Below are 27,748 nucleotides of genomic sequence, written 5' to 3' on the forward strand. Positions count from 1 at the left end.
CATCTCTTAAAGAGATGGCACTGAATGTAAGTGTGAATGCAGTACATTCATGTAACCCATATGAGCTGCTGGCTTGGCTCAATGAAACTTTGCAGACAGATTTCACCAAAGTGGAGCAGGTATGCACAGGTAGGTGAGCATATGTGTTTGTGTGTTTGTTACCAGTATTATTCAATGTAAAGATTTTAATATTATGGGATTTTGAGTAATTGATCTGAGGCTGAAGGCAATACCTTGGTAGGAAAATAACATTATCATTTCTTTTATGAGCATAATGATTTCAGACATAACAACTACTTCCACTAATCTGACCTTATTGTTTGGAATTAAATATTTTCAAAGCGGGTCTCTTGTGACCAATCCTTTTCATTAATTACTTTTGTGTGGGTGTGTGTTTTTGTGTACATATTCAGGGGCAGCATATTGCCAGCTGATGGACTGGTTGTTTCCTGGGTCCCTGGACCTTTCCAGGGTCCAGTTCCAAAGCAATAACATTGTAGACTTTATCCACAACTACAGTTTACTGCAGGCTGCATTCCATAAAGTTGGAGTGGTCCAGGTGAGTTTTGAAAACATCTAAAATTTGGTCAGTAACCTGTTATTAAGAGCCAAATAGCTCATTGTAGATAGTGTATCAGTGAGAGTGTTGATTTCTAAAAAGAAATTGCAGTATAGAAATGCTGAAAATGATTTTGCTAGTTTATAAAAAGTGTCTTCACACAGTGTGTCACCCTGAGCCTGAGAGCACTGACAAGTATATTGTTCACAGTGTAAAACAAAACTTTTAAGTGATCCATATAGAAGTGTTTTCTTATTCCCTATATTTATTTAAAAACATCGACCAGTATATTCTTATCAGATCATTCATTAACATTCGTTTCAGCTTTTAGAATCCAGTGTTATAGAACTTATTTTCTTGGATTTTTGCATTTTTGGCAAAAATGTTTTCTGATTTATGTAATCATTTAATAGCTTTATTTTTCATTTTACACAAGCAGAAACACACTGGGAAGTTTCACCTTTGTCTCCTCTTTCCAGTACATACCCACTGATGAACTGATAAAAAGGAACTGTGTGGCGGCCCTGAAATTCCTGCAATGGTTTAAGCAGTTTTTTGATAAGCACAATAACGGCAAAGAGTACCACGCCATGGAAGCCAGATGGGGACAGAGTATGTTTCCTGCTGAATCAGGTAGGAACAGTGTATATTGGTAGATCAATCACACTGTTGTTACATATTGGTCATACATAACAGTTGATTGAAATATCTAACACTGAAGTATATCTTGCACTTACAGACAAATGGATTACTTTATTCATCCCAAGAAGGATAGTGGTTTGTTACAGGAGCAAAAGTAATAATAATGGGTTAGCAAAACAATGCAACTAAATTATATATAAATAAATAAAAAACGAACCACATAATGTCAGAAGGATATCTTAAAAAAAGCTGACATTACAGTGCTTGATGAGTCACAAATAACAAAATGACATGTATATTAAATACACAGCATATACAATGGGTGACAATTGAAAGGAAATGAAGTGTCTTAGTAAGGTGTTGGGATGCCAGAGCAGCTTCAGTTCCATTTGGCATTGATTCTACAAATCTCTGGAAAGGTACTAGAGGGATGAACACCATTGTTCCAAAAGATTTTCCCTCATTTGGTGTTTTCATGGTGGTTGCTGTCCACCACCACCAGGACATTGGTCAAAAATGTCCCATAGGTGTTTAGTTGGGTTGACATTTGTTGACTGTAAAGACCCCATCATGTGGTTCACATCATTTTCATAGCCATCACACCATTCAGTGATCCCCCGTTCTCTGTGGATGGAGGCATTGTCATCCTGGATTATCCCCACCCCATCAAGACAAAATTGTTTCATCATAAAATAAATGTGATTTTCAGTGGGCCGTCCTTCTAAGGAGAAAGGGGACTCAAACCATGTTAACAAAGGGCACCTCACAGCATAACAGAGCCACCAGGGCCCATATTCACAAAGGTTTCTAAGCTAAAAGTTGCTCCTAGTGACGAAATTCTAAGAAAATTCTTAGAATTATGAAGTTTTCTTAGAATTTTCCCATAAATTTAGGACTAAATCTTAGTAAAGATAAAAATGATTCACAAAACACCATAGCCCTAAAAACAGCTCTTAAGGTAAAAATTGTTAAGAGTGGAGAGGAGGACTTTTAAGAGGCTTAAGAGTTTCTTTAGCAGAGGACAAAATGGCTGAAAGAAGACATATTCTCCAAACACTGAACGATCGTGAGTTAAACTACAGATTGAATCGCGATGGGATAATGTTTGTGGTCGAACTTATTAGAGATGCGCTCTCATCTCCCACCCAATGTAGTAATGCCCTCTGTTCACTTTCTAGAAGACATACTGTTTGACTAAGTAATTAATGTTACCATAATAGAGATGAAGCACAGAGCATAATAAACCTACACTCGTTCATCCTTGTCTGCCATCTTGGACTTCTAGAGAAGTTGGCAATCAATCATTCAATGTACAGTCAATCACAAAAGCAACCATCAGCATTTACTGACAGAAATGTTCATGCGCCTACCCCCAAACTGTCAAAACCACACTTCATGTTTTGTCGTGCACAAAAATGTCAATCAAGCACAGAGAGCAGTTGAGGAAAATCCACTTGCTGAGCGAGGAAAACTATCAAATGGAGAGTAAAAAACACATTTGAGGAGAAAAAAACACAGTTTGAGTGTGATATTTTGATAAACATAAGCGCAGCTCTTCTTTCTGTGTGTGCAAGCTTCTCATTTGCATTTGCAAGTGGGATATTAGTGCTCGCAAACTGTTAAAATTACAGGTCTATGTTGTTCACCCTGTGCTTTTGCGCCCCCTAATTTTGACATTGATGTAACGCCATATCTCTGACTGAAAGAGATTAGCTATTTGACCAGTAGTATGGATGGAATGTGAGGTCTTCTTCATGATGTTCAATAGGGCGTCCTCCTCTTTCCAACTAACTCTACAGGCTCCAGAGAGTTCCCCAGCAGTTTGTTCAGTTTGCTAGTGTCACTGGCTCTGATGCTGCTGGTTGAGTAATGAGCAGCTAAGAATGTTACAGTGGCCAAAACACACTGGTAAAAAAAAAAATCTTGCTACACACATTGAAGGACCTAAACTTCCTCAGAAAGATGAGTTTATTCTGTCCCTTCCTGTAGATATCCTATGTGTTACATTTCCAATCCAGTCTATGGTCAAGGTTGACTCCACCTAAGAATGGAAGGGATGTTTGATGTAGTCCTGGTCCTTAGTCAGTCTCCAATATCTCCTGAGCCACATTTTTAGAGTTTTTGTAAATGTGTTTTTGATATGATTTTTTTTTATGTGCACCTGGGGCACATCACTTTTTGCAGTGTGATAAAACAATGAAGCATGTGCAAAGCCATCTATAGTTGCCCTGGCAGTGCAAGATTGGCAGATATACACACATAGATATAAAAAGTGCATAGTGCAGTTTTCATAAAGCATGAAACACTGTGGCTGAGCCAGTTACAAATTGTTGACATATTCTTGTCTTTAGGTGCATATTTGCAATAAGTATGCTCAGTTTGCTTTTTCATTACAGATGGCCCTTCCTCCCTAACTCCTCATCAGAAACTGGAGAAAGAACAAACACTGGACATTTTGAACAAGAGTGCAGATGTCATAGTACTGATATCCGATGATGATGACGTGATGGATGTGATAATGGAGCAGACCACAGAGAAAGAAGAGTGTGCACAGGCACTAGAGTTAAAGAGGAGAGAACAAGCAGCAGTAGACAAAGGAAGTCAAAACGGCTTCTGCAGCAGGGAGACCTTGGTGCACTTCATAAAAAAATATTTTGGTGACAATGTGGACATGAACTCAACCTTTAGTACTAGTACCAACACTCATACTCGTGGCCCTTTGGTTTCTGACATTTTGGGTCCAACCCACCCAAAAGACATCATCCAGGCTTGCTCTCACACACCGTACTGCCTCTACCTGTACATGGGGGTAGAGCTTGGTGAAGGACAGCGCACAAGTGTTGTCCTGGTTAGCTACCTAGACAAGATCTCAGGGGTCAGTGTGGTAAGGCTGCTGCAGACTCTGCAGATGAGTATTGACATTGTTGATCCTGAAATCTCAGCAAACACTGACACTGTCACAATCACACATGCAGGAGATTCTGATGCACATCTTCTGATTCAGACTGTGAAGAAATTAGGTCTTTCTCTTTCTAATCTTGCTGTGTTTTACTGTAACGCTCGACACCCAGTGGACAGCCAGGTGTTTGTATCACAGCTTCAGGCTTTAAACCCAAGGTTACTATCGCTCTGTGGTCTCCCTGGAATGGCAGGAAGAGCCTGCCAGTCTGGAGTCTTAGCTTCCTTTATTTGCGTGGTGGACCTAATTAGAGACATCCACCATCACTATTCCACCTGCCTTTCTGTTAATGATAGTCTGAAGGAGCTATTTGCTGGTTCAGAGTCTTATAACCCATCCCATCCCATCTCAGCGCAGTGTTTATTTATTATCAACACTGTGCAGAAGATAGTCAGCAGCTGGAGGGATTTATTGGAGTATTTTAATTCACTGAGGCAATCAGAAGATGTTGTCCGAATCAGAGCCCAGCTAGTGGATTATAAAATCAAGCTATACTTCCTTTTCCTCTCCCATGCTTTGGAGCCTCTCCGAGCTCTTCAAGAACTGCAGCACTATGGCACAGCAGAGGTAGTTTTGGAGTTCCAGCTGACCTCCATGTTAATTCATTCCTATGCAGCCAGCATCCTCCGGCCCTCTGTCGCAGAACGCTTTCTCAGGAGGCATGACCTGCATCTCCTCCACAATGAGAAGGATTTGCTGCCCGCAGCAGAGGTGAACATAGGTTCACGTGCCAGAGACTTTCTGTGGGCCTCCACTACCATGGATCTTGGGGAACAGGAGAGGAGCAACTTCCTGAATGGCGCAGTGGCTTTTTACATAGCATCATTGCAGAGTTTAGTGCAAAGTATTCCTCAGCAGTTTGGAGATGTGGCACTGAAAAATATTGGAATAGTGCTGAAACATCCAGAAAATATCAATGTAAGAAGATTTTTTTTTATATATATACTAAGTATACTTAGTGAAACTGAAATCAGCTCTGCCAACATTACATCTTTTTCCAATCTGGTCTCTCTGTAAATATCAGTATAAGACAGGCACATATTTAAGGAACAGTTTGACATTTTGAGAAATTCATACATATTTATGTAAACATATAAAATACACCACATTAATGAATTAATTACAATATGGGCACACTTTTTCATCAAATTCACTGAGAATGTGTAAAAAGATCAACATTTCTTTGTAAAACTATCATCTGGTGTGTTGGGTTTATGAGTGTGCTTATCTCTTGCTGCCTGTTGGGGATATGTGTATGTTCTCTTGCCTAACTTTAAAATGCGTATTTTGTTTTACACTACAAAATATTAACATTTTTAGGTGGTTTTACTGAGACTTTTCCTACCAATCTGTATGTAGCTACTTTTAATATCTGTGTTTTCCCCTTCAGGATAATACTCTATCAAGGCATGCACTGTCAGATTTGTGTGCACAGCTGGGACTGCTAAATGCCGGGTCTCCAGAAACACAGCAGCTGGTACACGACTATCTCAGTTTTGTTAAGACAATGAAGAAGGAACAGATGAGCGGAACAGGAGCAGGTCATTGCTGGGCAAAAGTAAGACAACAACTCACCATAGCTTAATGGTTGGAGAGGTTTTTAATGGTCTGGGCAGTGAGATAAATACTTGAATTGCCTGGAAAACCCTAATGAGACAAACTGATTAACACATTAACATAAATTTCTCTGTTTACAGTCCTACAAATGTGCCTTTTAAACATTTTTCCTAAATGTTTAAAATTTGTTTTAATCTCTCCTTTTTTGACTATAATTGTGGTATATTACTAAATTACTTGGGCATAAGAGTAATTTACTCAATATGCATTAATACTAGTTCAGTTGGTACTGTAGAAACATGAATGAATTTCAGATGTCATTACAAGACTTTCCTTTATTGGCTGTGCAGATATTGTGTGGCATGAGACCATCCTCTACTCTGTGTAGACTTCTTTTGACCCTCCTGGCCCTGCCAAGCTCTTTATGCAGGATGCAGGTGTTTGCTAAGGTGAGTGATTAAAATTAAACTATTCCAGAACCTAACTGGTTGGTTTATGAACCACATCAGATAAGGATTGGGCATAATCACCCAAGTAGACCAGAGCAGGTAAATTACTTAGCTGACAAATGTAGAGCCAAATCTCACACACACTGCTGGAAACATAAAAATTAGACTATGAAGAGTGTTACATGGCTTACACAGAAGCTTGAAACTGTAACAAGTAGAAGTTACATGATACCAGTCATTTGGAAGTAGTTTGATCTGTAAAGCTACATAAACAGCAGATTGATTGTTCCTCCTGCCAGGTGTTCAGCTGCACCAACACACTTCCTGATAGCAAGAAAGCGTCCAAAGTCTCATCTCACCTGGGCAAGTGGACAGGAAGATCCCATGCTCAGAGAAGGAAACTGTCTACCCTAAGAGGTTATGGCAGCAAGAATAAAGAAGAAGCTAATGCAGACAACTCATCAGAGGATAGTGACTGTTTTGTGGTCAAACCCAGCTTACATGTTTCTTCTGAGCACTGCAGCATTATAGAGGGCTCAGACTACACTGACAATTCCTCTGGTAAGACTGCCAGGCCTGCGCTGTGTGGGTATGGCCAGGCGTTTATGTCACTAAGTTAGTTGTTTGTTTGCGTACCAGCTTCAGCTTTATTTTCATCAATTTGCGTATTGCCCCTATCTAGTAAAGTAAATATCATGATGCTAACAGTGTTTCCACATGTTGTTAAAAAATAAACGGTGTGGCTTTCACTGTTCTGCTTTAACAGATGTGATTGATGTCACAGAAGAGTTCAAAGCATCTCGCACCAGCAGACTAATTAAGGCAGAGAGTAAGTGTAGAATATTTAATATATTTGCTAAATTTATTTACTCTTGTTGTTGTTGTTGTTGACTGGGCCTACAGTTTTGTTTGTATTTAATATACCGGTATGCATTTAATCCAGTATGGTGGTGATGTAGTCTTGCACAGTACTTGCATAAAAATTAGATTGACCTAAGTACTGTATGATGTATGATTAGCATTAGCAAAATCATGACAGTGATTGATGTATATGAGTATGGTCTTAACATATGCATGAAAGAATATTATGAATTTAAAAGCACTATATTTAGTTGTACATTGTCTCTGTTTTCCAGGTCAGAGGCCACAGGTAGAGTCTGATTTTGCTGTGGAGATTGATGATGATAATGACACTGTGGTTTCAATAAGCATGCCACCCAACTCAGAAGGATTGCTGGTAAAATCTACTATTATCTTCATGCAATCTGCATAGTGTTTTTTTTACTGTTTAGTTTTTACTCATGTTGGTTTGCTAGTCAGTGTGAACATGAACTGGCCTAGAACTGAAGACCTCAAGCAAGAACTACTCTCACAGTTTCATTCTTCTATGGCATATGAAAGTGATATAAGAGAATTTGTTGTATTCACAAATGTTCTCAAAATTGCTGTTTAGGGTGCAAGAACAATTCCAGACCTGTTGAATGAGTCAGATCAGAGGTTAACAGAAAGCAGTGTTTTGTCCAAATAATTTGTACTACATTTTTTAATCATTTACGGTATAAGCAATGTTAGACACTGTCAGTATTACTGTATTTAATGTCATGTGGGTGTGGGTGTGTGTGTGTGTGTGTGTGCGTGTGCGTGTGTGCGTGCGTGCGTGCGTGCGTGTGTTGTCCTGGATGTCAAGGGGGAGATTGTCTGGGGTAAGGTGGAAGGCTTCTCTCCCTGGCCAGCTCTCATAGCAGACTATAGGAGTGAGGCAAATCTTTCAGAGAAGAGGCTGGTGGGGTGGTATGGACAAAAAATGTTTTCTCAGGTGAGTCCAGTGTGATGCTGTGGGTGGAGCACAGGGAATTTTAAGTTTTAGTACAACACACAATTAAGTACATAAACGCTACATCTACCCAGTTTTTCTATATATGTTCTATGAAGGCTGGACTACCATAAGACACTTAACTATTCTTTATTTTTTATAAACCCAACATCTTTCTGATACCTCTACTACTGACATACATCTTTTTTTAACATTGATTTCTCTTGTGTGAGTCTAGGTCAGTTTACAGGCTCTGAAATCATTCGCCGCCTTTGGCCAGCACTTCTGCTCCAACTCCTTTGCTGTCCTTGCCACCTACCGAGAAGCCATCTTCTTGTCACTACAGGTCTGTGTTTCTCTCTTTATAGATCTAATATAAACAGGATGTAACACTCCCTGCTACAATCCTGGTTCTCCCTGATGTCACACACACCACATGGACACAACTTTCACCTTTAAAACTATTAATTTAAGTGCTTCCCTGCTTTCCAGCAGTCCCTTCTCTGCGTCTCGCTGTGTTGACTTCGTTGTGGCTTGTTGTTGTCCTCTTCTCCCCATCACGCCTCCTCCTATATACATCAGGAGGCAGATCATTAACTCCAATGATTCACAGCTAAATGCCCGAGTGAATGAAGTTTTGCTCGCAGACGTACTGCACTTCATTTTTACTAGCGCTTTGACCATCCTCCCAGCTTTCCTTTATAAGGTCCAACATGCCTGAATTTTTCTGCTAAACAGCAGCTCAAAGGGAGAAAATCCTGTGGAGGCCTGGGGTACCTCCTGCACTGCAAACAGCAAAGGGTCCAGCCATTTATCCCAATTGCGTTCATCCCCGTGAATAAACTTCCGAATCATTGATTTCAAGGTTTTGTTCATCCATTCCACCAGCACAGGGGTCTCAAACTCAATTTACCTGGGGGCCGCTAGAGGCAGAGTCTGGGTGAGGCTGGGCCGCATCAGGTTTTCCACAAGAAAAGCTTTGTTAAAAAAATTCCAATCTTCTTAAATCTCTTTATTTTTATTTTTTTAACACAAAATAAGATAAAAAAAATAAACACATTAAGAATTAATAAGAAAATAAATAAAATAAAATAAATATAAAATAAATAATCAATCAGTAATAAATATGATCTGTTAAGTCTGTTATTGTTTTGTTGTATCTGTTGTCTAGGCAACTGCATTGTAAAAGCTTAGCTTGTAAAGTTTTTTTTGTATTTTTATTAAACAGATGTACTATTCTATTTTAGTTTCGGTTTCAGTTTATATCTATTTTTTATATTTAACATTTTATGGTAATGAAGAATATGCACAATGCATAATGCACAGTGTATATGCAAAATAATGATCTGATGAAAATAAAGAAAATAATCCTGAATTTTAGATAATAAGATTAAAAGGACTATGTTTATTATACATTTAATTATGTGTTTACATTTTTGAAAACCAATGCAAGTAGTATTTTGCAGCAGTGGTGTCTTTGTATAATGTATTAACGACGATTTGAGAGAAATATGATGTTATTTAATATAAAACCATGCAGAAGGCGCTCTGTGGCGCGGCAGGAATTTGAACAGTGTCCTGAGTCGTAGCTGGGCGCCACAGACAGACGCCAAACGGCACCGCCGGTGTGCGTACACTAATAATTTCAAAGACGTGGCGCGACGTGGCGCGACGCAACGCGACGCTGCGTTTCTCGTTCGGTGTGCGACCCCCTTAAAGTGCCATACATATCAAACTTGCGGGCCGCACTAACATTAAACTTTCATATTAAGGCGGGGGCAACAAACTATCGTCCTGCGGGCTGCAAATGGCCCGCGGGCCACGAGTTTGAGACCCCTGCACCAGCGCATCCGTCTGCGGATGGTACATGCTGTTTCGGATGGATTTGATGCCCAATAATTCGGAAAGTTCCCTAAGTGTGCGGGACATGAACAAGGTGCCCTGGTCAATCAGATCTCCTTAAGGATCCAGACTCCGGAGATGACCTCAAACAGTGCCTGCTCAACACTTCACTGAAATGCTGCGCAGTGGCACTGCCTGTGTGTTGCGTAGTCCACCAGAACCAACACAAAACAGTACCCTTGTGCGCTCCGGTGGAATGGTCTGATTAAATCCATTCCGCTCAAATGGCAGCTCTATTAGTGGAAGCAGCCGCAGAGGCGCTTTCGGATTGGCTGTGGGGTTGGTTAGCTGACATACCAGACAGGCCGTGCACCATTGGCGCCTGGATGCCCGGCCAATAAAATCAGTCCATTGTCTGGGTCACCACATTTCTCAGGCATTGGGCATACAAGAAGGGCCGGTCCTGTGGTCCCATAACATCCTCTCTGAAACGCCGGCGTTAATCCTCCAGCACAAATCCCATTCTGTCCAGGATTTCATGGCGGATTGTGGTTCCACAGCTGGAACCACGAGGGCTGCTTCCTGATTCCGTCAGAAGCAGTAGTAGATGCAACCCCAACTCCGCTGTCGGCCACTGGCTGGCTGTGGCTGTTGCCTCAAAAATGTCGAGGAAGCTGGATGGGTTGTCTTCTGGTGTCATTCGGTGTAAACTCACTGATAGTGTAGGGAGAGGTCCGAAGGGTAGAGGAGGCATGGTCCTTCAGTCGAGCCACCAAACCTTAGTCTCTCTGTCTGTTTCTCTGCTTGATTTTGCAACAGTACCACCTGCCGGAGAGTGCGTTCAGACTGTTTGTGGCTGCGCGAGGAGTTGCTCCAAAGCAGCTAATGGTTGTTGTGGTTGTGACATTGCTTTCGGGTTGAATCCTGCCAACAACACCAGTTTAGCACTCCCTGCTACAATCCTGGTTCTCCCTGATGTCACACACCACATGGACACAACTTTCATCTTTAAACCTCTTTATTAATTTAAGTGCTTCCCTGCATTCCAGCAGTACCTTTTGCCCCCCCCCCCCTCCATGCAGCCTCGTGGAAATCACACCCTGAAATCACAGAACTTAAAAGAAATGAGTCATTGCAGTAACTACCAAAACACTAGGAACTTGTCTCACTTTCTAGACTCATACTTAAAACGGATTTAAAACCTAGAAAACAAAAGTGATACATGTTTTTAGATGTGTTTTCATACTTTGGCTTACATAATTTATGTTTTTGGCTATCAGGAGGCAGCACTTCGGTGTAAGAAACAGTTTTCTGCATGCCTTGAGGACAAAGATGAGCTGCTCAAGCAAATGTTAGACTGGGCCTTTGGAGGATTTCAACCCACAGGGCCAGATGGATTTAAACCAACAACTTCAATAAATGGTATGTAGATCTGATCAAGAGCCTAAATACATTTAGAAATTACTTTCAGGTTACAGTATTAATAAAGAAGAAAATGGATGGAAGGGCTTCTGTAATAGATGGAGATATTCAGAACAACTCCTAGTATCTCTAATACTATGTTGTACTATGGAAGATTGACAGTTCGTCTGTAGTTACCAGGTACTGATGTTTTGGCAACTAGTGGAAGAATTATTTACAGTATAAACATGTCATTATCCAGTTTTTATCAAAACTTGAGCAGTTCAAGTCCAGTGAATAAGCTGAAATGGTACAAATGAAAGTAGTAAACTGCCAAAAGTGATAACAAACTGTTGATGATTAAACACTGAACAATAAGTACAGTTCAGTTAGACAAAAATCCCTTTTCAGGGAAGAAGTAATGGGATAACAGCTTCTGTTTGGCTCTTCTCAGTGGAAGTAAATTGAGCTTTGAAACAACTGGTCTTATAACTATAGTTGATTACTCTGTCTATATAAAAGCAGTGTTGGAATAGAAAATGACATAAAAATCTTTGTTTATAAAAAACGACTTATGATTGGCAAAGGTAAAACAAAATTTATAATCATCACTTCATAATTAGGCCCGAGCAGGGACCGAGGTCCCAGCGCAGGGACTATTATAATCGCTCAATGGGCAAGGGATGAAGAAGCGTTTACAGCCTTATTTGACCCCCTGAACGTGTGTGAAAACTCACCAAAATTTGCACCCCCCTCACAATCGCGTGAAAATTTGATATTTTATGGGTTTCATAAACGACCTCAAAAGAATGGCTCTGCGGCGCCCCCGACAGAGGTCGAGATACATTGGGCCTATGGGAGGTCATGTGACACTTTTTTCATCGTACAGTCGCAAAACCTGGCACACATCTTCTTCATGTCAGGCCAGGCAAAAAAGCTTATTGTGTCCCGGTCGTGTGACCGACAGGAAGTCCACCAGCTGGGGGTTTATCTCGAGGTCATTGAGTTCGTTGATTTTGCTCACCTCGTATTCTTTCGAACTCCTCCTTGGGCTTTTGACCGATCGAGCTCATTTTTGGCCAGCGTCACCTAGACCCATGGGGCTGCAAAAGTTATCCAAATTCTTTGAATAAGTATTACGGTTTTCCTTTGGCGGGCGCGGCAATTTGGCCTAGGCTTTTGGCTCGCCGCCGTTTCTTCAACTTGTAATAACTCTCACACGCATTGTCGGATTGGAATCGGACCAATTGATAAATTGTAGTCCCTGCCGCCCTGGACCCATCTGATTAAACTAAATCCAAATAGGCCATATAGCACCCCCTGTATAACGATTTGAAAATTGCCATTCAAACCAAAGCATTTACTTTGTCAAAATTGTACCAGATTTGGCACACACATCCTTTAGGGCGTCCTGATCATAAAAGCCGATCGGACCCATGCCCTAATTTGCATGTGGTTGCCTTGGCGATGACCGGATCTCGCCATTCGTTTCCTATGGGAATTTTGCAAAATGTCCAGCTTTTGTCAGAACGGTACCAGATTTGGCACAGACCTCCGTGGGGGTCCAGTGAAGGACGTGGTCTACTTGGGGGGGTGTGGGGGGGGCGGATAGCGCCCCCTATGTACTTGCACTTACTTTGTCAGAACTGTATCAAATTTGGCACAGACCTCCGTGGCGGTCCACTGAATGACGTGGTCTATTTGGGGGGGGTGTGGGGGGGTGCGGATGGCGCCCCCTATGTACTTGCATGTACTTTGCCGGAACTGTACCGAATTTGGCACAGACCTCTGTGGGGGTCCGCTGAATGACGTGGTCTACTTGGGGAGGTGCGGTCTCCTCGGGGGAGGGGTTTTGGGGGGTCCGCCGGTTTTTGGGGGACGGTCGATTTGGAGGGCGGGGGCGCTTGGGTAGGCGTTTCGTTCGGGGAGGCCGTTCGCTGGGGGAGGCGGTCCGCTCGAGGCGAGGGCTGATCATCGCCGCTTGCGGCTATATTTTGACACTTATTTCTGCAATTCCTTGGCTGGTCTTTCAGTGAATTTTAGTGATAGAGAAATAGGACTAGTACTGTTGGAATCCACTTAGTGGGAAAACTTTTCTTATTAAAGAAAGTGGTGACATAGTATCTTTAGTTATTGAAGTGATGATTTTAAAAAAGCAGACAGTGGTTCTTCATGTTCAGTTATATTTTATGAGCACTACTGGATCTGCAAAAAGTGGATACTTTGAGTCAAAAATGTAGATACAACTTTGCAATTCCATTATTTTCCTTTTTTGTCCAATTGTTAATTTGTTGTATGCTTTAATGTCAGAGTAGGCCTATACTGAGACATTAAAATGCATAAATTTCAATGAAATTTAGTAAAATTGAGGTATTCTGAAACTTCTGAGCAGTAGTGTGTTTGTATCTGATGTGTCTGGTGGCCATGTATATGATGTCTTCTGTCTAGGTGTTACTAAAGCAAGCAATCGCCCAAAGGTGATGAAGAAACTCTTCCCAAAACCCACCTCTCCTCCTCAGAGCAGCATCAGCACTGAGATGACAGACATGACTGTCTCCCTGGACAAACTATCATGTGAAGAAAAAATTGCTTTCGAAGGCAGGGGTGAAAGAACTGCATGGAAAGAAGGATTTGATTTAGCAGGAAAGGGGACCAAAGGGGTTGGGAAGGAGAAGGGATCTAGAGCAGGATGGGCAACAGAGCCACAAAAGCAAGGAAACAGAGAATGGGAAGAAGAGAAAAATGACTGGGAAGCAGCATGGGAGAAGGTGAAAAGTGGTTGGAGGAGACGAAAGGGCAAGGCAGGGTGGAAAGGTGGGAAGGTTCAAAAGAAGAAATATAGCCTGCTAGATGGGTTTGATGATGACATGTCACCAGACTTTGTGCCATTCAAGAGGAGGACCATCACCAAAACTTACAACAATGGCAACCAGGCGGCCAGCATCTACACCCAGCCAGACCAAAAACTCAGAGGTATGAAGCAGAACTGAATCATTCATCAGTGTTATCATTCAAACATACACATGCTAATCTAGAGGTTGAGTCATGGCAACTGGACTTCTAGTATTTAGGTCGAAACATTTCACCACTCATCCAAGTAGCTTCATCAGTCTAAGAGAAAGCTGGTATGGAACCTCCAATTTATCTTTCACGTTGGTGTCACTCCACCCCTAGTCCCGTAGGCTCATTAGGTGAGCTATATAAATCAGGTTAGAGGCGTTAGACCCACACTGATGAGTTGGTTTCGCTTCACACCTGGCCTGAATAGGTCCGTTAGGTAAACAAAAGAAGTGAGCTCAGGTGAGGGTCATTAGTATCTAATGGTAGGCTCATGTGGCCCCTCAGATTCACCAACAGTGTGTCCTCCCCTGGAAGATATTGGATGTGTTTCTTAATTTTCTGGGAAAAGATGAAAGGGCAGCCTGGTAGATTGAAAGCAAGTTATGTCTGATCCCTCCACCCCTGTTAAGGGAGGGTTTTTCTATTTGAACATACATAGCTTCTCTGACCCCCCTCTCAAACCACCTATCTTCTCTGTCCAAAATATGTAAATCACTGTCTTCAAATTAGTGTCCTGTCTCTTTTAAATGGAGGTGCACTGCTAACTGTGGTCCTGGCGAGCTGCTCCTCCTGTGCTGGGCTATCTTCCTGTTAAGTGGTTGTTTAGTTTCTCCAATGTAGAATTCTGAGCATTCTTCTTTACATTGGACAGCATATACCGCATTGCTTCTCTTTTGTTTTGATGTCCAGTCTTTAGGGTGCACCAGTCTCTGTCCCAGTTTGTTGGTGGGTCTGAAGTGAACTGCTATCTGATGTTTCCAAAAAATCCATTTCAGCTTCTCTGAAACACCTGCTACATAAGGAATGGCCAGGTTTTTCCTCTGTGGATCTTGGGACTCAGCCGTGTATGTTGTTTTTCTGCCTGATGTGGATGTTGCCTTCTTGAAAGCCCACTTAGGATAGCCACAGGTTTTGAGGGCTGTCTTCAAGTGTATGACCTCCTTCTTCTTGGCCTTCATGGAGGTAGGGATGTTATTTGCTCCGTGGCGTAAAATCCTGATGGCTCCTAGTTTGTGTGGCACTGGGTGACCTCTCAGTCCAAAAAAGCTACTCTGTTCTCTTTGGTGTCCTCTGGTGAAATTGATGTTTGCGTCTACCGCATTGATGTGATCTGTGAAGGCTTGAACTTCCTGTGTCTTGATTTTCACCCAGGTGTCATTCACATATCTGAACCAATGGGTCGGTGCCATCCCTTCCATTTACAGATCAGCAACGATGGGTGACACAGGGGGAGCCCATGGCGCATCCATGTTTCTGTAAAATTCACCTCTGTATGAGAAGTATGTGGTGTTCAGATGAAGGTCCAATAGCAGGCAAATTTGATCTGGGTTGAGGCTGCTCCTGGTATAGAGAGTGCTGTCCTCTTTTAGTCTTCTCCTAACAGATGTTAAATCATCGGTGGTGGTGATGATGGTGAAGAGGGATGTAACATCAAAGATACCATAGTTTAATTTCTTTCCAGGTTCAGATATCTGACAACTGGAAGCAAATTCCTCTGAATTCCAGATGTGGTGGTCTGTGTGACCTACCAGTGGTGCTAAGATGGTGGCAAGGTGTTTGGCAATGTTATCTGAATGAGATCACTGAGTTTATGCTGCTGATGATGGAACTGAGGGGGGCTCCTTTTTTGTGTATCTTAAGGAGCCCATGCAGACAGGGTGTGATCTCCCTTGGATACAGTCTGTAGTAGGTGGGCCTGTCAATGACATTGTCCTTTTCCAGGTTTTTTTAAACAGTCATTCACCTTTTTCTTGTAGGTGCCTTCTTAACTTTTCATAGGTCTGTTGGTCTTCCAGAGGTTACTTTTCCATGATAGTCTGTTGTGTTTAGGACCACTGTGCATCTCCCTTTGTCTGCAGGCAGGATGGTAATAGTCTCATCCTTGGACAGGGATGACAGGGCCCTGCTCTCCTGTGTGGTGAGGTTGGGTGGTGGTGGCTGCACTGACTTTTAGCCAGAGTTCCTCTACTTCTGTATTAGATAAGCCATTGTTACGAATGGCAGATTCTGTGAGCTGTAATAAAGTCCACAACAGGAACATGTTTGGGCATGACCGCAAAGTTAAGTCCCTTGGCTAGGACTAGGGTTGGGGATCGTTTGGGTTTTTTTCAATACTGGTGCCAAAACGGTACCTGAACTGATACTTTAAAAAAGCCACAAAATGATGGTGGGTGACTCAAGAATACCTTTTTATTGGACAAAAAAGTTATTTAAATTGAACAATATATTAAAAGTTTAAAGTATACACGAATATATAAGTAAATACAAAACACAACAACAATAAAACCTAAGCCACCTAACCCAACTACAATAATTTAACAGCTTCAAATTTCGTGTTTCCCCGTTTACACACAACTGTTGTAAAACTTTTGCTGCACGTCGCGGTGTCAGAATCCTTTCTTGTGAAATATGGCCACACTTTAGAACATTTAGTTTTAGGCATTTTAATTTAAGTGCGTTTAATGTAGCTAGCTAACCTAACGGTAGACCACCTGCTAACTCATAGGACATAGGTCACTAACAGGCGGACCGCGGTCCGGGTGCGGACCCAAAAGCTGCCCATACGGACCTGTACCTACAGCCAAAACAGAAGGTTATGATTTAAAACCTAACCGGGCATTTTTATTTCCACCGGCTTTTGTAGACTTTACGGTAGTGGAAACGCACAGACCAATTGCATGCGAGTTGAGCCATCCCACGTGATACCACTCAGCCAATCAAGTCTGTGCATTCCAGGCGGTAAACATTACGACTCTACAGTGTAAACAGCGCTAGAGGCAAGTTACACATGAAAAGATGGTACAAAGAAAAAGAAAAAAGGCGATACATGTAGAAAACAAAGGGAGAGAAACAGGCGGGTGAGACGGAGAAAGAGAGAGAAAAATAAGAAACAAATGGCGCCCACCAAAAAAAGAAAAGTGGACTGCGAAAATAGAGCATTTGGACAGACTCATTTCTGTTCATACTTCCCAATGGGAACACTAAGCCAGTGTGTCTCATATGTTCAGAAACCGTGGCACTTATTAAAAGTGCCAATGTGAAACGCCATTATGAGACACAACATAAAGATTATGAATTCATTTGATTTGACAGTCAGGTATTGGTCACATGCAGATGTTGATAAAACTACTAGGCTACTTAAATACATATCACACTAACTAGTTAGACATTATGATCTTCCGGACCTTTGCTTCAAGAAATTTTCTCTAACTGGACCTTTTTAAATTTTAGTTGAATACCCCTGTTATAGGAGATATGTTAAGATAACCTATCTTATGATAAGATAACTTATCTTCAATCTACCAGACTGCCCTTTCATCTGTTACCAGAAATTTAAGGAACACATCCAATATCTTCCAGTGATGACACTTTCTGAACCTGAGGGTTCACATGAGCCTACCATTAGATCCTAACGACTCTCACCTGAGCTCACTTCTTTTGTTTACCTAACGGACCTATTCAGGCCAGGTGTAAAGCGAAACCAACTCGGGAGTGTGGGTCTAACGACTCTCACCTGATTTATATAGCTCACCTAATGAGCCTACGGGACTAGGGGTGGAGTGACACCAACGTGAAAGATAAATTGGAGGTTCCATACCAGCTTTCCCTTACACTGATGAAGCTACTTGGATGAGTGGTGAAATGTTTTGACCTAAATACTAGAAGTCCAGTTGCCATGACTCAACCTCTACATAACTTCACCTGGACAACTGAGAATCTCCACAGAAGTATACATTTTAACACTGTCAAACTACAATACAAATGTGCAAAATGGATGCTTATGCTGGTTGTGTTGAGTGATCAGTGTATTGATCTGAATTGTCATAAGTCCAGTACCAAGTTTGTGTTTAAAGTCCTTAGTTTTTAGGATAACACTTTTTTTATATTCCGTTTTTAGTAAACAACATAGGAACCTTTAATACACTATTTCTTTCCGAAATCAGTGGCTGTACATTTAAAACAGCATATACAGCCAGTTTGTTCAAATTAAAACTTTAAATAAAACTCAAATGATAAATTGCAGATCAGACTATATAGGATACTTTCAAAGCTGCTACTGTAGTAATAATTCATTTGCACATAAATTGTGCAAGATGTTTTAATTGAGGTGCAAATATTCAGTTTGAAAACTCATATGATATAAATAGGTGAAACGTAAAGTGAAGTTTGAAGGCTCCCTGGAGCCTGTTTTATAGTTATTGAAGATATTTTGGTTATACAGCAAGTACATATATTCTTGGTTTGTTTTCTTGCAGAGGAGACTATTCGTAAGATCATGGACATAAAACTGGACATTGAAGGTCTGTGTTAAGGCATATTGTATTTTATTTTAAAATTTATCTTGTTTATCTATACATATTTGGTTTTGTTATGTCAAATGGCATAATAATCATGTTTTTTCATTATCAGCAGTCAGATTAGTTTACATGTATGCAGGATTAAGAGTTACTTTTACTCCAGCGAATCTCTTATTATGAAAATATATGATTATTAAGTTTGAGCCCTTCACCTTCATTATGGCAGCATATAATAAGCATATAGCTCAATCTGACTATAATTGCATTGTTGCTTCAATATGCAGTAGATAATTTCTTACTTGGTCACTCATTTGCTTCTCTTTTGTTTCCTCCCAATTGTATCTGTCGTTGTGTTGTGTTCTCAGGCTTCTGTTTGTGTTGTGGAACTGAAAATATTGAGATTTTCCACCCTCTATTTAAAGGCAGTCTCTGCTTGAAGTGTAAAGTAAGTAACTGGATGTGACAACCAGCACACAACTTGTACAGGGTGCATTATACGTGTACATCACTAGAATCCTTAAGTGAAATATTTAAGTTATGCTTTATTTCCTGTGCCCTGTTTGTTCAATTGTCCCTAACCACTGCCTTTATTGTCTGTGTCCACGTAGAACAACTTTACAGAGACTTTGTATCGTTATGATGAAGATGGATATCAGTCTTATTGTACCATCTGCTGCTACGGACTAGAGGTCATACTGTGTGGCAATGATGGCTGTTGCAGGTTCTGTCTCTTTCTCTACATTTTTATGTAGCTATCTTTAACAAAACAACAAATATAGTTAATATATATACAAACTATATTATAATGTATAATGTAACTATAATATATACAAACATAGTGTTCTCCCTGATTCAATCTTTTATTTTTCCTCCCGCTCCATCTGCAGATCTTACTGTGAGGACTGTCTGAATATCCTTGTTGGTCCAGGGACGTTTGATTCACTGAAGCTGCTTGACCCATGGATCTGCTACCTGTGTCAGCAACATCAACCCCATGGTGCTCTGATTCCCAGGGAGGATTGGAGCATTCGTGTACAGGAGTTATTCGCCAACCACAGTGCCATGGAGTTTGTGAGTGATTTATAATCGCAAAGACTCTGCAGTATAGCTCTTTCTTTTAGGTGGCATTTTCACTTGGAGTTGTAGTTTAGCATGAACACAAATGTTTTTACTATTTCACCGATACAGTATTATCTTCAATTGAGTTATGTGGACTTTATTACAGCCACAGAATCTGCCATTTGAAACAATGGCTTATCTAATACAGAAGCAGAGGAACTCCGGCTAAAAGTCACTAATGCTAGTGAGTATTTGACAAAACGACAGTAACTTAGCACATACAAGTCCCTTCACTATGTAAGTAGCATGACAAGCCAGAGAACTAAAAAAAAAAGTGTGATTTATAGTCCGGTAAATATGGTAAACTTTTCTCAGGTGATTAATCTAATCTGCTTTATCAAGCAACACTTGATCTCTGTTCTCTCTGCTTAAGATCTTTTTTGTTGTTACTGAAATTAGAAATCATGTCGTTTTAAATGTGTTAAATAAATTCTACATTTTTTTAAAGTAAATTCCAGAAAGAAGGTGCAAATCAAATATATTAAATACACATTGGGGTTGCATATATTCAGGGTGTCGGCGGATCCTTAAAAAGTCTTAAATTCCATATTATAAAACTAAGGCCTTAATTAGCATTAAATTCGCGTTTCAAAGGTCTTAAAATGAAATCTAACCGACCCCATAAAGAGGATTTTATTTTCATCTTGAAATCAATTTGAAAGCCTTTCGCGTATTTGCTACGCAGAACGAAATAGGCGGAACCAACTAAAATACGCGTTTGAGGGGAGTTTATTTAACACATGCTTCCGGCAGCTGCATGAACTGCGGGAAAGTTTCAGCATTAGTCTTTTGCCATGGGTAAATGTAAATTGGTTACAAAACCCTAATTTTGCGCCGTGGTTAAGTCCAGTTAGTGGCAACGTGTTCGAGGTCCGGTGCAGGCCGTGCAAAAAAATGTAAAACCCACATGCGGTGTGAATAAGACAAAGCGGCTGCGGAAACCTGTCTGAAAACACCTGGCATTTTATTTTTGTTTTACTCAATAAATCAAAGGTGTGTAAACAGCTTATATCAATAAACAGTGTGTTATGGTAATTGGTTGTATTGTGGGATGTTTTATTTTATTTCTACAAAATTGGTCTTAAATTTCATTCAGCGTGGTATTAAAAAGGTCTTAAAAAGTCTTAAATCTAGCTCTTAGACACCTGCAGATACCCTGATATTGTAATTATGTATTAAAGATAAAATAAACTTTATTGGTTGCATACAGGAACATTAATGTGTCTTAGCAGCAAACAGAAATAAGAGATTCATAGCATAGATAAGGAACTTTGAATAATTAGTACACTATATACTGTACATTAGGAAAACTCGTACAAGGCAGCATTTAAAAACAAAACCAAAATCTAGTTTTCTAAATATCACACACACATGTATCAGCTGTCTGTCATATCTTATGATGATGCTTGATCACCTGCACCAATCTGTAGGAGCACAGGTTGACTATGTTAAAGCAAGGCATGCTGGGCCTGCCCTTGTCACGTATGTCTCCATGTGTAGTTTGTTTCAGGCCATAATATGCTGTCCTGCAATTTAACTGTTGCGCATGCGTAGGACACAGTGACAATGCTGAAATTATATAAGGTGCAGCCCTACTTTCAGTTGAAGTGTAACATGTATCTATCGCCATGGCACAGGTTGCTTGGCCTATCAAGAGTCAGTGGTTCCAAACAGGTGGGGTTTATGTTACAGTGCTTAAGGAGGTGTTTGGTATAGTATTATTATGCATGTAGACTTACAGTACACAGAAAATCTATTACTCAAATAAGTAACATACAGATAAGATCAAATTTATTCAGGTAGTCTTGCGGGTAAGTAGAATAGTCAGTTGTCATCTGACTAAGGTGTTATATAGCCTGATGGCAGTGGGGATGAAGAGTCCTCTGTATTGTTCAGTCCTGCAGCACAGTGAGGTGAGTCATTCACTGCACCTGCTTCTCTGCTCCATCAGGATGCTGTGAATGGGATGGTCAGTGTATTCCAGGATTGTCTCTACCTTTTTGTGTGTGCATCTCTCCACCAAAGCCTCCAGGGAGTCCAACCTCATTCCAGTCACTGAATTAGCATTTTGCACCTAATTTGTCCAACTGCATCCTTCTGCTTTATGTTGCCTCCCCAGCAGACTGCAGCATAAAACAATACACTTTTTACCATAGTTTGGTAAATCATGTGCAGCATCTTCCTGCAGATGTCTAAGGACCTAAGCTGCCTTTTTATATGGAGTGTCTTTGCAATTTTTGTGACTCCAGTAACTGAAGGCATTTATCAGGCCTCCATACTGCTCTTATTGTCTATTCCTGATACATGGAACAATTGCAGTATCATCAGAACATTTCTAATGTGGCTGTAATAAAATTCAAAAATTGTATGTGAAGTCTGCTGTCTCACGACGGTCTAATCTCAGCTCACACTCCCTATTAGTGGGTGAACTATCCACTGTGCTGCTCAGAACTCTACCAGAGATGCAGTTTTCTAGTGTGGCCTATTTTGAGCTTGTCTCTGAGGATGATTGGTTGCATGGTATAATTTACAGGTTCTTCCAGATAAAATAAAAAACACAGCAGAGGACGACATTATCCACACCAGTGTGTTCTCTGTAAGCAAACTCCAGTTGATTTATTGCGTGTTTAATCTCAAGTCTTAGTAGGGAGAGAACCATCCTTTCCAGGACTTTCATAATGTGGCCCCTCCACAGAAGTTGATGTAACCTGTGAAACAAATAAGGAAGTTGCACTTACATTTACAGTCTTAATCTCGAAGACACAAAGCTGAAGTAGCTGTAATCACAATCACAATTTTTTTTAATATTATAAAGTCACAGTATGAAAACAATACAAGTTTAAGGTGTGTCTCACATCATCTTCAGCTACATGAGGGAGCTGTTTTCAGAGAAAACGCTCTTGTCCACTCTGCACTATTCGCTCAGGAGTAGACAGCAAACAGAGCCAGTTAGAGACTAGCTGTTGAGTACAGTGGGACATTTAGCAGCTAATGAGTAAGGTCTTTAGTAGAGACCAATAAGCAAAGCTAAACTGCTAATACTACTAACAGAGTGGTATTAGCACTTATATTTGTTAAGTGGGCAAGGCAGAAAATTAATAATAATAATAATGTTCAGTTACTGTTGGATGTGGAGATAATCCACATCCAATAACTGTGCTAACAAATCTGCCAACTTAAAAGATATCAAAATTATATCCACATGTTTCCGCTGACTGCAAGGGACTCAAAAAAGGCTCATTCCAGGTTTAAATTGTATGGAGTCTCCTTTTTTTTTTAAAAGAAAAACATATTTCCATTAGTTGTCTCAGTTACTAGATTGTGTTTTAACTTTGTAGGAGCCACACCGTGTTTATCCATCCATCCCTGCCAGCCTTCGCAGACCACTTCGAGTTCTCTCACTGTTCGATGGCATAGCAACAGGTGACTTTTTCTTTTTTTCTATAGCAAGATCCTTCTGAAAACTTCATCATGGTTAAAATTACAGAGAAGATAACTTCATAACAGCAATATCTTATTGTTGTTGCACATTGTATTACTGAAATAAATCTTTCCCTGTGGTTTCTTATGATTACTTTTTCATCTTCCATCTTTTAGGCTACCTGGTGCTGAAGGATCTTGGCTTCAAAGTAGAGAAATATGTTGCATCAGAGGTTTGCGAGGATTCAATTGCTGTGGCAGATGTCAACCATGATGGGAAGATTATCCATGTTGGTGATGCTCGGCTCATCACCCAGGACCATGTATGTTCACAGACACACACACACACACACACACACACACATTTCACTTGAATCTGTAACTCCTTTTAGTTGTCCAGTCCACAACTTTAGTGTTGTGGTTCAGTCTCCCCGCTCTTATGGCACTGGTTTGGCTGCAGCAGGAAGGAGCTGTTTTCAGAGAAAAAACTCTAATAAGCCACTCTGCACACTATGAGCCCAGCAGCGCAGTGCAGACTGCCTGTTAAAGGCTGTGAACACTGTGAACCTAGAGATACTGACTGTAGCAGCACCTTAAACTACAAATGAGCTAATTACTTCCCTTTGGTGTTGGTAAAGATCAAAAACAGAGTTAAGAAAAAAGTAAGTCCTGCACAACTCCAAATAAATTCTTGTTTCTCTTTCCCTGTTGAATGTGAATTATGGAAGTGATGCATTTACAACTTGTTTTTGCTGCCTCCTAAAGGCAGATATCAATTATTGCAGGTTCAATTGCGTTAATATTTTTTGTCCCTCCTGTCAAGTTTCTCTGTTTTTTGGCTTTTGGCTGACAATGACATTAGACCCAGTCAACTCTTTTTTTGCTGTTGTGATGCTATGAATAGTATTTAGATTTAAACAAGCCTTGCACATACGCACTGACTTGTTCATAACATTTCTCAATGTCAGTCCCAAATCCACAAATCTTTCTACAACTGGCTTTTGCTGTTTACTCCTTTCAAAAATATGCACAGAACTGGTGATAATGCTGTGTATTCTCGTTATTACAACAAAAATGACTTGCGGTAGTGTCTTTACACTACTGCACGCCATTCGCTGGTCTCACTGTTGCTTTGCTTGCGTTTGATTTACTCTGCGTCATTTGTCCCGCCCCCTGGAAATCGATCTCAACCGAAGAGATTCCAGACTAGTTCTTTGTATAGAATAGAAAAACAGTTAGTCTGGCTGGCTAGTCTTAATAGGAGCATACCTTCCAAAAACTTCAACTTGTTTCATCAGAACACTGCATATTTGCTGAAAGTTCTTGGAGCAAATATGAGATCTTTTTGTTTTGTTTTTTTGTTTGTTTTTTTTTTTGTTAGCAGTGACTTTTGCCTTGTAACTCTGCCATTGATGCTGTTTTTTCCCCAGTCTCTTTCTTATTGTTGACTCATGAACACTGCCCTTAAATGAGACAACTGAGGCCTGCAGTTCTTTAAACGTTGTTCTGGGTTCTTTTATGAGCTCCTGGATGGCTCTTTGTCATGCTCTTGGAGTAATTTTGCAAAACCGGCCACTTCTCTATTCCAAGTTTTCTCCACTTGTGGATAATGGCTCTTACAATGGTTTGGTGGAGTCCCAGAGCCTTAGAAATGGCTTTGTAACCATTTCCAGACTGGTAAACATCAATAACTTTTCTTATCTGTTCTTTGAATTTCTTTAGATTGCAGCATGATGTGTTGCTTTTTGAGATCTTTTATCTTTGTATAATATTAAAATTGGCTTGTTCTTATGAATCATTTAAATGTGACAAGTATGCAAAAAAAAAAAAAAAATCAAGAAAAGGGCAAATACTTTTTCATAGCACTATATAGAAAACTAGAGTCAGGCAGGTTCTGTTTATTTCTTAATTCAACTGGACGGGTAGTAATCAGGCCTGGGTGTGGCAAGTGAAATTTAACTCAGCTTTCCAAAAAAAAGTAAAATCATCACTTAAAAACTGCATTTTGTATTTACTTGGGGTATCTTTGTGTAATATTAAAAATTGTCTGATGATCTGAATCATTTATGTGTCCCAAATATGCAAAAATAAACAAAAAAAATCAGGAATGGTAAAATACCTTTTCACAGCACTGTATTTGAAGTTTCATTTTTTAATGATAATATGACATAATATTGACTAATCACTCTTTGATGATATAGCTCAAGCGGTGGGGTCCATTTGATTTGCTGATTGGTGGCAGCCCCTGTAACGACCTCTCTATTGTCAACCCCTTCAGGAAAGGCCTTTATGGTGCGTAGCAGTATTGTTTGCACATAAGCAGTGTTGAAAGTCAAAATTGATTAATTGCTTTAATAATCATCAAGGTAAAATGTCATTGATTCCATCTGTAAACCTGAAAACATTTAGGTTTTTGGACTCATTTGGAGAAAATGCAGTTTGGGCTGTTTGCTTTTTGTAGATATTGAGATTAGTGAAATAAAATAATTAATATGCAATAATTACTCATTTTAGACTTGTCTAATTGTAAATAAATAAGATCATGGAAAATAATACTTTCACTGACCAAAACTAACAATTTCCTTACCCCTAACAACTACCAAGAACACTAATTCACTATTCTCTCTGACAGAGGGCACTGGCAGGCTGTTCTTTGAGTACTATCGCATACTTCAGCTACTCAAGCCCAAGGAGGGAGATCCCAGGCCGTTCTTTTGGCTGTTTGAGAACGTGGTCTTCATGAACACACATGACAAAGTCAACATATGCCGCTTCCTTGAGGTTGGCCCGATTCAGTTCCCAGTGGATACTTTTGACTGTAATGCTCCACCTGTTCTTCTCTCTTTTATTACCTCTCTTCTCTAATCTCTGTTCTCTGTAACCTCAAACCTTTGTTCTTTCCTTTGTCATTGTGCTGCTGATGATTTCTAACTAGCATCTTCTAATCTGTGAGAAAATGATGGGCATAGCTTACTGTTGCGATGATTCTTCGACAGTGCAACCCGGTGCTGGTGGATGCAGTCAGAGTCAGCCCAGCCCACAGAGCTCGTTACTTCTGGGGAAACATCCCAGGGATGAGCAGGTAAGACATTCACTTCATCATATATCAGTGTTAAATGACATAAAATGGTTTCAGAGTTCATGTAAAAAGTATGTATACGTATCCTATAGCACCAGCAGTAGCAAATAAATAATTGTAGATTATAAATATCTGTGCTGTTTTGTTTTCAAGCAGTTATGATTTTTAAGTCATGTCATTTTGTTACAAATTAGTTATGTGAAATACCTTCTTGGTTTTATAACTGTTTTTGTACTTCTGTGCTTCTCTTTGATTTTATGTAATGTTATCTGTTTTACTTTGTTTCTTTATTTTGTATAACGCTTTATGAAGCCTTTCAAAGGTTATATTTTTAAAAAATGCTATAAAATCAATGTTTGTGTCCCATCAGGCCCATCATAGCCTCTCAGAGCGACAAGCTGAGCCTCCAGGACTGTTTAGAGATTGGTAGAGAAGCCAGGGTCAGTGACTGAACCTGCTGGTTCAGTTTTATTCTTTTAGCTTTTGTCTACTATTTTTCCATTTGTTTTGTGTCTTGTTCTAAACAATTACAAGTAATATGTTACTCTAGTGCCTTCCACCCAAAAGAGAGCTGGGATAGGCTCCAGCAGATCCCTGTGACCCTGGTTAAGGAATAAGCGGGTATAGAAGATGGATGGATGTTACTCTAGTAAAGATAATTGCTTCTGCATATTGTGTTTGTTTCAGGTCACTAAGGTGAGGACAATCACCACCAATCCAAACTCCCTGAAGCAGGGCAAAGATGTTACTCTTTTGCCTGTCCTTCATAACAACAAAGAGGACAATCTCTGGATTACTGAGCTAGAAAAGTAAGCATCATGATACTGTGTGTTTACAATAAAACATGACATACTTAAGTGCCACCATGCTAAAAACAGTTTATTCTTATTCAGAAAGATATCAAAATGCAGAGTATTTTAATGCCAATTCTGGGCCAGCTACTGCCTCTGCTCTGCTAACCCCTCTGAAACCTGGCCGTGTAGGATGGTCAGAAACTGACAGTGCAGTGTTATTTAAGGTACCAGTGGAACTGAGAGCTGTGATCCAAGTCCAGCTGGAGGGGCAGAGTCTGAAGGATTATCAGATAACAAGTGTACAGCAGTAATAGTCAGAGACAGGATTTTAAAATTGGATGGAATGGAAAGTTCTAATGGGGTAAGGCAGTCATTTATAGAAGCAAGAAGACCTTACCAATATATGCTATTTGAATTGTAGCTAACCCATATATTTAAAAAAATACAATAAACCTGAATTAATAAAGTTTATCTTATTTTACAACTTCTAATTAATTTTATTTTTTACCAGAATCTTTGGTTTCCCCAAACATTACACGGATGTGAGGAACATGAACCGGCAGCAGAGGCAGAAGGTGCTGGGTAAGGCATGGAGCGTGCCGGTCATCCGTCACCTATTTGCTCCTCTGAAGGAATATTTTGCCTGTGAGGAACTGGCTGTTTTCACCACATCCAGCACATCCAACTCCAACTCCTCCACCTTATCATCTTCCCCTGCTTCTCAAGACTAGCAGCAACTGTGGTAGGGGAGGTTGG

General features: G+C 40.3%; 1 protein-coding gene across 1 annotated transcript; it reads left to right on the plus strand.

The window, feature by feature from the left end:
- On the plus strand, nt 1-27,738 carry LOC113145184 (uncharacterized). Its single transcript, XM_026331622.1, is given in 25 exon segments — nt 1-129; nt 414-559; nt 1,039-1,192; nt 3,598-5,078; nt 5,551-5,718; nt 6,068-6,166; nt 6,466-6,727; nt 6,933-6,995; nt 7,303-7,403; nt 7,854-7,982; nt 8,218-8,325; nt 11,102-11,243; nt 13,671-14,195; nt 18,539-18,583; nt 18,946-19,025; nt 19,189-19,301; nt 19,468-19,651; nt 23,038-23,122; nt 23,297-23,442; nt 25,321-25,411; nt 25,752-25,900; nt 26,116-26,201; nt 26,569-26,638; nt 26,886-27,007; nt 27,504-27,738. Coding segments are annotated over 25 exon segments (4,899 nt in total). The 5' UTR covers nt 1-14.
- The last annotated feature ends 10 nt before the right edge of the window (nt 27,739-27,748 follow it).

This window comes from Mastacembelus armatus, chromosome 7, assembly GCF_900324485.2.
Source record: "Mastacembelus armatus chromosome 7, fMasArm1.2, whole genome shotgun sequence".
Taxonomy (NCBI): Eukaryota; Metazoa; Chordata; class Actinopteri; order Synbranchiformes; family Mastacembelidae; genus Mastacembelus; species Mastacembelus armatus.